At 36.2% G+C, this 11,197-nt stretch overlaps 6 protein-coding genes across 6 annotated transcripts in view; 4 read left to right on the top strand and 2 right to left on the bottom strand.

Moving 5' to 3' along the window:
* Positions 1-2,649, top strand: part of LOC109587458 (WD repeat-containing protein 34-like) — a 6,622-nt gene extending 3,973 nt beyond the window's left edge. The window contains exons 5-18 of the mRNA XM_020003699.1: positions 7-78; positions 126-185; positions 232-313; positions 365-441; positions 497-549; positions 605-644; positions 696-770; positions 851-917; positions 1,033-1,344; positions 1,388-1,492; positions 1,555-1,700; positions 1,760-1,885; positions 2,277-2,359; positions 2,418-2,649. Of these exons, the coding sequence (XP_019859258.1) occupies positions 7-78; positions 126-185; positions 232-313; positions 365-441; positions 497-549; positions 605-644; positions 696-770; positions 851-917; positions 1,033-1,344; positions 1,388-1,492; positions 1,555-1,700; positions 1,760-1,885; positions 2,277-2,359; positions 2,418-2,556 (1,437 nt within the window). The 3' untranslated portion in view covers positions 2,557-2,649. The remainder of the gene's footprint in view (positions 1-6; positions 79-125; positions 186-231; positions 314-364; positions 442-496; positions 550-604; positions 645-695; positions 771-850; positions 918-1,032; positions 1,345-1,387; positions 1,493-1,554; positions 1,701-1,759; positions 1,886-2,276; positions 2,360-2,417) is intronic.
* Positions 2,650-2,704: 55 nt separating this feature from the next.
* On the top strand, positions 2,705-3,938 carry LOC105314761 (D-aspartate oxidase-like). Its single transcript, XM_011409116.2, has one exon. The coding sequence runs from the start codon at positions 2,717-2,719 to the stop codon at positions 3,746-3,748; it is 1,032 nt and encodes a 343-aa protein (XP_011407418.1). The 5' UTR covers positions 2,705-2,716; the 3' UTR covers positions 3,749-3,938.
* On the bottom strand, positions 3,715-5,086 carry LOC105314760 (D-aspartate oxidase-like). Its single transcript, XM_011409115.2, has one exon. It carries the CDS (start codon positions 4,914-4,916, stop codon positions 3,852-3,854), a length of 1,065 nt encoding a protein of 354 aa, XP_011407417.1. The 5' UTR covers positions 4,917-5,086; the 3' UTR covers positions 3,715-3,851.
* A 230-nt stretch (positions 5,087-5,316) lies between these two features.
* Positions 5,317-6,312, bottom strand: LOC100636722 (protein deglycase DJ-1zDJ-1-like). Its single transcript, XM_003390375.2, has 2 exons — positions 5,862-6,312; positions 5,317-5,547 (listed from the first exon to the last, which is right to left on the bottom strand). The coding sequence occupies exons 1-2, from the start codon at positions 6,258-6,260 to the stop codon at positions 5,371-5,373; spliced, it is 576 nt and encodes a 191-aa protein (XP_003390423.1). The 5' UTR covers positions 6,261-6,312; the 3' UTR covers positions 5,317-5,370.
* A 4-nt stretch (positions 6,313-6,316) lies between these two features.
* LOC109587459 (uncharacterized) lies at positions 6,317-8,387 on the top strand. The gene is made up of 9 exons (XM_020003700.1): positions 6,317-6,756; positions 6,935-7,108; positions 7,158-7,223; positions 7,363-7,440; positions 7,512-7,658; positions 7,733-7,837; positions 7,886-7,975; positions 8,028-8,148; positions 8,196-8,387. The coding sequence occupies exons 1-9, from the start codon at positions 6,375-6,377 to the stop codon at positions 8,263-8,265; spliced, it is 1,233 nt and encodes a 410-aa protein (XP_019859259.1). The 5' UTR covers positions 6,317-6,374; the 3' UTR covers positions 8,266-8,387.
* Positions 8,388-8,830: 443 nt separating this feature from the next.
* On the top strand, positions 8,831-11,011 carry LOC109587460 (neurogenic locus notch homolog protein 1-like). The gene is made up of 9 exons (XM_020003701.1): positions 8,831-9,177; positions 9,310-9,486; positions 9,533-9,601; positions 9,754-9,852; positions 10,155-10,304; positions 10,377-10,481; positions 10,527-10,616; positions 10,671-10,791; positions 10,843-11,011. Exons 1-9 carry the CDS (start codon positions 8,841-8,843, stop codon positions 10,919-10,921), a joined length of 1,227 nt encoding a protein of 408 aa, XP_019859260.1. The 5' UTR covers positions 8,831-8,840; the 3' UTR covers positions 10,922-11,011.
* Positions 11,012-11,197: the final 186 nt, after the last annotated feature.

Here is an 11,197-nt window from a genome sequence, read left to right as displayed (position 1 = left end):
GAGTGAGACGGCTACTCAACTAGCGAGATACTCACTTATGAAGCTAGTTGCCAGTCACGTGACCAGTCTGATATAGAGGTATTTGATATTAATTTTGAATAATAATTTTAAAAAATCATGATTAGGTTCAGACAGATGAAGAGAAACAAGAAGAACGTCACCATTACATAGTTGATAATTCAGCAGTAATATTGACCTTTTAATTATGACAGCAATCCTCTCCTTTTGAAGGAACTGAGAGAATTTTTGAGAAGAGTAGAACCAATGATAATGAAGGCTTTGGATAGAAATGTAAAGACACATGCATTTGATGGTAATAGAGCAATTGTTAATATTAATTATATAATAATATTTATTACTTAAGGGTATAAAGCTGAATGGGAGGATGAAACTACAGGCACTAGTGTGATACATACTTTACAATATTCACCATTTAAAGATGTGAGTATGACCCTATAATTAATGATAATAATAATAATGACTGATTTCAATGTAGTATCAATGCACTAGTTTATCATGGAACACCACTGGCTCAGTCATAGCAGTGAGGTACACTATCTTTCAATGCATTTAAAAGTCATGAACATACACTGTATACATGTAGTTATGGCAAGTTTAATCATGATGATTGGTGTAGCCACAAAGTAAGAGAGATTACATTGTATTAATTGTGTGTACATGTTTATTACCAACAGTCTGCTGTGTGTACTTGGAATATTGATAGGAGGAGCATAGATCCCAATAAACCTGATGTCATCATCGAGTTACCTGTATGTTCTCTAATTATCCCCTCTTTCTTTCCTTTACCCTCTCCCTCCGTCTCTCTCTCTCTCTTTTTGTATTATCTTAGGTGTGCATAATGTCTCTTGCATTTCATCCATCTTTACCAGCTATCTTAGCAGTTGGAGCATTTGATGGTATAATTACTATTATCTATTATTACTATCTTTAATATAATTATTGTTATCATCATCATAAATTCATTGTCCCTATTATTTTACTATTGCTTTACCCCATTCTTTACTTTTATAGGAGGGCTGCACATTCTAAACACTGGTAATGAAAATGACCCAATTATCAGTTCATCATCAGGGATGGGTCACAAAGAACCCATTGCTCAGTTGAAGTGGATACTGAGGGAAGAAGAGGGACCATACAGGGGAGACCATCGTCTACTGTCACTGGGTAATGATGGAATGATCTTTGTTTGGGACTGGGACTCTCAAGGACGAGTAGTTGGAGTAGCCCCTGAGTCTAAACTGGTACCAAGTCAAGGACTGTCATTAAGATCAGCCAATATACCTAATAATTTGAGCATTGCTAAGAGTAATGCTGAATTAGGAGGTCAGTCTCTCTTTCTACTATTTTTTACTTGATTGTTGTTCAGGTACTTGTTTGTCATTCTCGTGTGAAGATAAAAGTGTTTTTGTTGTTGGTTGTGAAAATGGTTCATTGATCAAGTGCTCTTTGGATGATCTCTCTTCTGTCTCAGGTATCACTATGGATCTACTGAATTATGATAAATTTGAGGCTAATTTTATTATTGCTGTTTAGGTGATTGTGATTTATCTTCTTCAATGCGTTATGCCTTCAAGCCACACTCTGGTCCAGTCTACTCTCTCTCATCTTCTCCTTTTCATAGAAATCTATTCTTATCTTGTGGCTTGGACACCACACTAAGACTTTACTCATTACTTGAAGTTAGTACTATGTGTATAGCAATGACAAATGTGATGGAATTGTTGTTCTTTTTTTGTAGTCCTCACCATTACTGACCATTGAGCCTGGGCGTGGTTACCTTTTTGCTATCTGTTGGTCTCCAACTTGCCCTGTACTGATATCACTTGGAACATCACATGGAGAACTCCTGTTATACAATATAGCTGTGAGCTATACATTAAATTTTCTGATATTTATGCTAAGAAAGTTTAAATTGTTTTCGTGTTCTGTTGAACTGTTCCCATGGTTTTTTCCAAAAAATGGCTCTGAAATTACCCCAAATTTATTACATTTTCTGATGCATATTGATGTCCTTATGCTATGTAGAAAGTTTGAGCTGATTCAGACTAAAATTTTTGAGTTATGTCCATTTTTTTAAATCAGCCAATTTTTGGAGAAAAAGCAAAGGCTATAGTGCATGGTTCATCCAAAAAATGGCTCCTAAATCACCCCAAATTTTTATTACATTTTGATGCATACTGATGTCTTTATGCTATGTAGAAAGTTTATTATTATAATAATATTATAATAATATTATTGATATTTATTTTGTATAGACTAGTCATATTACCCCACAAGCCTCAATTCAGATTTCTGACCAGAGAGCTCCAATATATTCCATTGAATATAATATCAAGCAGTGAGTAGCAAGACAAGATATTGCATGCCAAGTGTTACTACTACAAATTCCTTTATAGGCCGAAGCTAGTTGCAGTAGGGGATGGTTGTGGTGTTGTCAAAGTTGTAAGGTTAAGCTCTGAATATACTCAACAAAGTGATGGACAAATGGAGTTCTTGTCCAGTCTGGCCAAGGAGACCCTTGGGTTTATGATATGAGGAGAACTAGAGCTCTCATTCATCGTATTATTTTTTATTACGTGACATGATCTTTAACACAACTTTTAAACATTGCTTTTATCTTGAACTAAACTATTGGTGCTGCATCAAACTGCAGAGGTGTGGTTTATTAAACCACGATTAAACCTGAAACTTAAACATGGTTTCTATTGTCGTGGTTGGTGCTGGAGTGATAGGACTTTCTGCAGCTACACATCTTCTAGAGAGATTCCAGAGGGCCGTGACGGTGACTATAATTGCTGATAAGTTTACTCCCAACACTACAGCAAGTGACAAATCAGGAGGGATCATAGTCTTGCCACAAATTGGAGAGTCAGACAAAGCCTGTGGCTGGGCTGAAGACACTCTAAAGAGGCTAGAGACTTTATACGATCCAGAGAAATCTTCAGTTAATGGTATCACGTTTTTTGAAGGATGCACTGAAATGTATAAATCTAGTTCTTTAAAAGGGGATTTATGGAGGAAGATCTATAAGGATTATCGTATCATTGACATGGAATCAGAGTGGAATGAATTCCGAATACCTCCTTTAAACGAAGGGCATTGCTTTGCTTCGTTCTCTACTTATACGGTCAACTGTAGTTTATACCTCCCGTGGTTATTGAAGAGATTCAAAGGACTAGGAGGTACCACTGAAGAAAGAAAAATTACAAACCTCTCAGAGTTGGCCGAGTCTTATGACATTGTTATTAATTGCACTGGCCTGGGTGCAAGGGAACTAGCAAATGATGAGCAAGTATATCCAGTACGTGGACACATGGTTTCTATCTCTGCCCCTTGGATTAAACAATACCTTCTCCTGGGGCAGCTTAAGTCTTCACAGAACGAGAGAGTTTATATGATTCCTCAGTACGGGAGGGTATTAATTGGAGGAACATATTGCCGCACTGAAGATGATGTAGGTGAGGAAGATTCTGTCATTTTTGAAAAAATAATAAAGCGCTGCAAGGAAGTCATTCCAAGTATTTCTGATGCTAGCATTATAGAGAAATGGGTTGGGATTAGACCTTTGAGAAAAGGAGGCACTAGACTAGAGAAGGAAGAATTGCCTCATGGCTCTGGCCTTCTAGTTCATTGCTATGGACATGGTCATTTTGGAGTATCTTTGAGTTGGGGATGTGCTGAAGAGATCGGAAATATTGTTGAGGCATCGATTAAACTGAAAAATTAAAAAGATATACAGCATGAACATTAATTTTTCAATAATAATAATAATAATAAACAGCATGAATTATTTTAAATAATAACACATTATTTAGTATTATTATAATGTTTTATTTTGATTTAATTGTCTCATTAACTAATTCTCCAACTTCCATAGCGCAACCCCAGCTCAAGCTAACCCCATCTCCTCCGTGCCCATAGCAATGAATTAATACAAAGTCTTGTCTTTCCTCTCTCTCCAGCCTTATCCCACCATTCCTGCATGGCCTAACTCCAGCCCAGGTTGCCTTTATTTCTGCTCCGGCAAGACTCGGGATTACTTTGATGCATCTCTCTAATATCTTGTCTACTTCATCTTGGTCTACTGTTAGATCCTCGTTATTGACATCAAAACTACCACCCAAGAGAACTTCGTTAACGCGAGGAAATGCATAAGCCGTCTTTCCCTTAACGTCTGGGATCCTCCTCACAACCCATTGTTTAATCCAAGGGGCAGAGACAGTAACTATGTGTCCACGTACTGGATATACTTGTTCATCATTTGCTAGTTCCCTTGCACCCAGGCCAGTGCAATTAATAACAATGTCATAAGATCCGGCCAGCTCTGAGAGATTGGTGATTTTCCTTTCTTCTGCAACACCTCCTAGTCCTTTGAATTTCTTCAGAAGCCATGGGAGGTATACAGGGCAAGGGACTATGAAGGTGGTAAAGGCAAGTAATGGAGTGTGACAATCAAAGACTTGTTTTTGAGCTTCTTCTACTGACAGGTATTGAAAACCTTGCACAAATTTTGACCACGAGAATTTTAGACCCTGCAAATCAACCTGAGGCTGAAATGGAAAATTAATTTCACGCGATTCCAAATATCCATAAGCTTGAGACAGACCAGCCTCACCACACTCCTCAGAATGACAGATCTCAGAAAACTTTTCAAAAGTTCCTTTGACCCATTTTGTAACTCTGTCTGGATTATCAGGAGATATTGTTTTAGCAGAGCTGAGTGGTGGGAATATCCATCCACCTGACTTATCACTGCTAATGGTATTAGGGGAGAACTTGTCAGCAATTATAGTAACTGTTATATCTTCTTTATACTTCTCAAGGAGATGTGTAGCCACTGATAATCCTATGACTCCAGCTCCAATCACAACAACCTTTCTACCAGAAGTAGCCATAGACTTGTAGAGCTAACTGGTAGTGATGGGCAATAGATCTAGATTTTATAGATACATTTAACAAAAGGCCTTCTTTGAGATTGAGAAAAAGGTATGAGCTGTCTTGAGTAAAGTTCACTAATAATGGGTGGAGATTATAATTATAATTAAACTTTAATGATATTCATGGTCAGTTTAAGAATAATGGAAAGTTTTTAATTTGAGGGATAATTGGGCAAGGCCTAAAGGTCGAACCATTGAGTAATAGGTCAATGTATCATTATCAATTGGAAACACTACTAACTGGACACTCTGCTCCAGCCTAATAATGATTCTAGGCTGTAAAATGACCTTAGATGTACTGATAAAATAAAACAATAACAGATCCAAGTTAGATCTGTTATTATTTTATTTTATCAGCACTCTTGCAATAGCAAAGTTATTACAATAATACTACAATTCAGTGGAAAAGTTATTATATTTTTACAAACATTGGGTCAGCTATTTCTTTAACAGTTTTCTCTCCGCAAAGAGCCTCCACGATAGTTAGTGCAAACTCAAAACAAGTCCCAGGCCCACGACTAGTGATGATAGTGTTATCACGACAGACACGAGCTTCACTGTAACTATACGAACCATTCTTTATTATTTTCTAAAATAAGTAATGAAAATGGTAATAAATATTCTCAGGGTGAGGCTCATTATCAAGCAATGCAGCATGCAAATGAGCCACTCCCTTTCCTCAAACCATATAGCTCCAAATTTTCGTCAGTCAAAAATTTTGTCAAAGTCTTAATTTCTTGTTAAAATTAATTTTTGCTGATAATTTTTTTGTCATTTTTGTTATTAATTCGCATACTGCCCATGTGGAACGAAAATTTTGTCAAACAAAATACCTGACAAAATTGACGAAATTTTGACCGACAAAAATTTGGAGCTGCACAGTAAACACATGCAGTATATCACCTCTTTAACAACAGGATGAGATGTTATTGTTTTTCCTACTCCAACTCCATAAGAGACAAGTGCAGTAGGAGCAGCACACACAGCTGCTATGAACTGACCATCGGCTTCTTGCTTCTGAAGGATCTCTTTGACTTTAGGAGAATCGGAAAGACGGCCAGCTCCTCCTAGTCCTCCTGGTAAAAGAACAACGTCAAACGGACCTCTTTTTTCAACTGCTTCATCCAGTGAGACATCAGGAACAATCTTCACTGAGCGAGAGCATTCAACTGGTTCATTCCCATCTAATCCAGCCAGAGTGACGTCTATCTTTGCTCTCCGTAGAACATCTACTGAAATGACAGTCTCCATTTCCTCTGCTCCTGGAGCAAGGATAACAAGAGCTTTCTTTGCAGCAGCCATCTTTAAAGTTACTTAAAGGGCGTGGCTCAGGTTTATTGTGGGTGTGGTTCGTTTATAAAAAGAAGGAGTGACATACCGACACCATAAATTTTGCTAAGAAAGTAGAGCAGCTCTATGTCTTCCTATCTCTTCCTTCTTTCTCTGTCTCTTCTCTTGGTATGTACTACCGCCTCCACCGCTAGTCATGGAGAAGGAGAGAGTAGCAGTAATGGTTGTACAGTGTCTGATACCAGCTACCTAATATCTGCTATCAATTCAACTGAAGGATACAACCTCACTAGAGCAATCATTAACTGTCTAGAGTATTCAGATAATAGGAGTACACTCTCTTTTGGATCAATATCTTATGAAACTATGGCTGGTACTAATGGACGATACACTGTACAGTGCAACAGTGGATTATTATTATTATCTGTCAGTGTGTTTGGATTCAGAGAAGAGCGTTCTTCATGTTATGAATGCATGGATGCTGAAGATCCTTGTGCATCAGGAACAAGTATGAACACACACTTTACCAGAACAATAATTCAATAAGTGTTATATAATGTTATAAATATAAAGAAGCGTTATTATTAGAAAGAAGTGTAGGGGTGGCTGAACAAACATAGCCTGACTAAGCATCTTTAAAAATGCCATACTATCGTAGAATCGCATTCTCTTTCTTTGTTTGATAGATTGCCTAGTGCAGTATTGTGATCATTGCTTATCTGCTTCAGAGTGTTTGCACTGTACTAATGCAAGATATAATGGAATATGTCTCTCTAATTGTCCTAGTGGTAGAATACCTAATTCTATGAAAGGGAATGAGTGTGAATGTACTCAGAATTACAGTGGTGAAAACTGTGAATGTAAGAGCTGGAAACTACTTATATAAAATATAAATGCCTCTTTAAATAGATTGTGAACTTACTGAATGTGAGAATGGTTATACATTTAATAATGTTACAGCCTGTGAATGCCAGAGTAAGTTGATAGTATGTTACTTTACTATAACAGCTATAATGCTGCAATTTTTATTGATTTTATACTTCACATATGCAGTATAGTTTTTATTCAACTTAATTAAATGTGAACTAAATCATTACTATTATAACTTTTCCAGAATCATGTCCACCAGATTATCACAAATTCCTTGTTGACCTAGAATCAACAGTGCCACGGAGTGTGATTGGATCACCAGGTAGCAGAATATACTAAATACAACTACTGCATTATTGTTGAGTCAAATTAGCAGCTTATTCTGTATTACAGGTGAAGAAGAAGGTGGAGGTCATCATGCAACAGAAGGAGGAGAAGATTCACATGGTACCAGTGATACTGATACTGATAGAACATTCTGTGCACAGGGATGTTTAAATGACACTTGGAGAGTTGATGGTATTAATGGCACCTGTTATGGTAAATTATGTACTACTGCTCGTTGACTTACATTAAATTTTTCTCTCCCTTTTTTGTATCTCTCCTTAATAAAGCCTGTGGGATAAGTTATTGTCTTGAATGTAATACACATAATGACTGCACAAAATGTCGAAGTGGTACACTACTCAAACCTACACGGCCTCAATATCATTGTGTTGGTAATGTTTGCACTATGTTGTATTGTAACGGTAATTATGTAATTTTAGGATTTTATGAGCGCATAAAAGAATTAAATGAGACGCTGGAAAAGGATGAAGAGGATGAAAGACATAGATTTGAGAAAGAACAATTAGAATGTTAGCTACGATAATAATTATATTGTTATAATTAATGTCTTATGCATGTTAGTAGAAATAGTCCTTCCTATTGTTTGCTTTATTGTGGCAGCAGGCTTCATAGCAGCAGCTGTATTTGCTCATAAACGTTATCCTCATGTTGGAAAAGAAAAACGTCACAGAGATCCAACAAAGTAATCTATTTTATTCAAGAATAACATTTTAATCATTTTATTGATAGGAAAGTTGTAATAGATGAAAACACAATTGAGAGCAAGTTTCGTTCTCAGTCAACTGTTAGATTCCGTTAAAATGAGTTTTATAACAATTTTAACATGTTTAGTGTGTACCAGTATCTCTTTTTAGTGTGTATCTTTTTAATGTGTATCTTTTTTAGTGTGTATCTCTTTGTGTGTGTGTGTGTGTGTGTGAACAGGGCTCTGTTTTAATTTGAAATTTAAATTTTAAAACAAGTAACTGGGTATGGTACAAGCGTCAGGGTGTGAAAAAGTTATGCAACACGAGGGTACATGCTTTCCAGTAAAAGTGACTTTATTCTTATTATAAATGAAGAGATATCAGTTTAGTTTCATGTCCATTAAGCCTCTATACACCAGCCAACATGTTGCTAGCAACATTTGTGGTTACTTTAATCTTAAAATCAATATGTTGTTAAAAAAAGGAATCAGTTCAATTTTTGCAACAAGTTGCTCAAAAGATCAAAGTAACCACAAATGTTGCTAGCAGCATGTTGCCTATTGTAAAGTTTGTTATTTAAGGAGCTTCACCTTCCGCTGTATCATCAGTCTTCGTAGGCTCTACTGTGTACAGCAAACAGTCATCAATGCCAATAACGTATTCCTTACTCTTGCATCTTCTTCTCTTGATGTGTACCACCTCCGCCACTAGTCATGGAGAAGGAGAGAGTGGCAATAATGGCTGTACAGTGTCTGATACCAGCTACCTAATATCTGCTATCAATTCAACTGAAGGATACAACCTCACTAGAGCAATCATTAACTGTCTAGAGTATTCAGATAATAGGAGTACACTCTCTTTTGGATCAATATCTTATGAAACTATGGCTGGTACTAATGGACGATACACTGTACAGTGTAACAGTGGATTATTATTATTATCTGTCAGTGATTTTTGGTTCAGCGAAGAGAGTTCTTCATGTTATGAATGTGTGGATGCTGAAGATTCTTGTGTATCAGGAACAGGTATGANAGCAAACAGAAGCAGCATTATGTTATCTGCAAGCATAACCTATAACAGATATAGTATTCAATGAGTTATTCATAACTATTAGAACATTTTTATCATAGAATGTACCTTTGATCCTTCTCTGATAGATTGTCCACAGTATTGTGATCATTGTTTATCTGCTTCAGAGTGTTTGCACTGTACTTATGCAAAATATAAAGGACTGTGTCTTCCTAATACTAGCTGTCCTAATAATGGAATCCCTAATCCTATGAATGGGAATGAATGTGAATGTACCCAAGAATTCAGTGGTGATAACTGTAGCGGTAATTACTGAATAATGCTAGAATAACTATTATTATATTAAAATAGTTTGTGCATTAACTGAATGTCGGATTGGATACACTTTGAATAATCTTACCAACAGCTGCCAATGTGTGGGTAAGCAATATTTAGTTCTTTTGTGCATAGTATATTATGTTATTCCACATGCATGCTGTGAACAATTTTTAATTGTCTCATGAATGCATTTGATACAATGATGGTTTATTCAACTGGCAAGTGTGAACTTATTGTGTTAACTTTTTTCATAGAATCATGTCCATCAGGTAGCACAGAGTCATGTCAATCAGGTTGCAAATTCCTTGTTGATCCAAATTCAACAGTACCACAGAGTGTCATTGGATCACCAGGTAGATTTGTGATTTGTTTCCCATACCGGTAGAATTTTTGGCATGGTATCAGCTTCTTGTTGGTAGATTTTAAAGGTGCTCAAAAATCTGGCCAAAAAGACCCTGTATTACCCTGTATTATAGTGCTGAGTATTTGTCAATAATGGCTAAGAGAGCATTTTTGATTTTTATAGTTTATCTGATACATGTACATAATACTGTGTTGTGTTACTTTAAAACCCAAGTGTGCTTTTTTGCATGCTCACTTAGCATGCTTTGTGCAGCATCATTGTTTAGTCAAGTTAACATTTTATTTTGTATAGATGATGTAGGAGAAGGTGGAGGTCATCATAAGAGAGCAACAGGAAGAGGAAACGACTCACATGGTACCAGTGATACTGATACTGATAAAACATTCTGTGTACAGAGATGTTTAAATGATTGGGAACCTGATAGTAATGGTGTCTGTTATGGTAAATCATGCAACTCCTGCTCATTGAATTACACTTAATCGCTCTCTTTCTTTGTATCTGTCCTTCATAAAGCCTGTGGGATAAGTTATTGCCTTGAATGTAATGCAAATAATGACTGCACAAAATGTCGAAGTGGTACACTACTCAAAACTGCAAGGCCTCAAAATCATTGTGTTGGTAATGCTTGCACTACGTTGTTGTGGTAATGGTAACTAATTTTAGGATTTTATGCCCTCATACGAGAATTAAATGAGGCATTACTAGAGGAGGAACATCATGAAGAAGAAATTTTGAAACAGCAACAGTTGGAATGTTAGTCACGATGATAGTTATACTATAATCACTAAATAATTTTTTACATGATAGTAATAGTGGCTCTTCCTATTTTCTGCTTTTTTCTGATAGCAAGTATCATAGTAGCAACTATATTAGCTCATAAACGTTATCCTCATGTTGAAGAAGAAAAGCGTTACAAAGACCCAACAAAGTAATCCATTTTATTTAAAAGTAATGAGGCATTGAATCATTTTATTGGTAGGATAATTGTAATAAATAAAAACACACTTGAGACTGAGAGCGGCAAGCTTCAGTCTCAGTCAACAGTTAGACAGCGTTAAAATGAATTCTATAAGAATTCTAGTCCACAGGCTTAGTATGTATCTCTATGATTATGTTTCTGTTTGTATTTAGTGACAATAGAGCTCATAATTATTTTTATCTTAAATTCAAATTTTAAAAGATTTAACTGGGTGTGGTGTGGGCGTGGTATAAATTAATTTTATGTCTCACCACAACACGAGGGTAAATGCATTCCAGTAAAAGATTCTTTGGATGACTTTATTCTCATTACATGAAGAGATAACACTTCAGTTTCGCGTCCATTAGTTTGTTAT

This window comes from Amphimedon queenslandica, unplaced genomic scaffold (genome assembly GCF_000090795.2).
Source record: "Amphimedon queenslandica unplaced genomic scaffold, v1.1 AMPQUscaffold_12562, whole genome shotgun sequence".
Classification (NCBI taxonomy): Eukaryota; Metazoa; Porifera; class Demospongiae; order Haplosclerida; family Niphatidae; genus Amphimedon; species Amphimedon queenslandica.
The sequence above is the reverse complement of the archived record's forward strand: the minus strand, read 5'-3'. Positions and strand labels throughout refer to the sequence as shown.

Bases quoted from the DNA above. Each gene is read 5' to 3' on its own strand.
- LOC109587460 (XM_020003701.1), top strand. From the start codon at position 8,841: ATGTGTACCACCTCCGCCACTAGTCATGGAGAAGGAGAGAGTGGCAAT. The intron at 10,305-10,376 runs GTAAATCATGCA...TCCTTCATAAAG, and splicing joins TAGTAATGGTGTCTGTTATG to CCTGTGGGATAAGTTATTGC. The intron at 10,617-10,670 runs GTTAGTCACGAT...TTTACATGATAG, and splicing joins GAAACAGCAACAGTTGGAAT to TAATAGTGGCTCTTCCTATT.
- LOC105314761 (XM_011409116.2), top strand. From the start codon at position 2,717: ATGGTTTCTATTGTCGTGGTTGGTGCTGGAGTGATAGGACTTTCTGCA.
- LOC109587459 (XM_020003700.1), top strand. From the start codon at position 6,375: ATGTCTTCCTATCTCTTCCTTCTTTCTCTGTCTCTTCTCTTGGTATGT. The intron at 7,109-7,157 runs GTAAGAGCTGGA...CTCTTTAAATAG, and splicing joins CAGTGGTGAAAACTGTGAAT to ATTGTGAACTTACTGAATGT. The intron at 7,976-8,027 runs GTTAGCTACGAT...TATGCATGTTAG, and splicing joins TGAGAAAGAACAATTAGAAT to TAGAAATAGTCCTTCCTATT.
- LOC100636722 (XM_003390375.2), bottom strand. From the start codon at position 6,260: ATGGCTGCTGCAAAGAAAGCTCTTGTTATCCTTGCTCCAGGAGCAGAG. The intron at 5,548-5,861 runs GTGATATACTGC...TACTTATTTTAG, and splicing joins CTCATCCTGTTGTTAAAGAG to AAAATAATAAAGAATGGTTC.
- LOC105314760 (XM_011409115.2), bottom strand. From the start codon at position 4,916: ATGGCTACTTCTGGTAGAAAGGTTGTTGTGATTGGAGCTGGAGTCATA.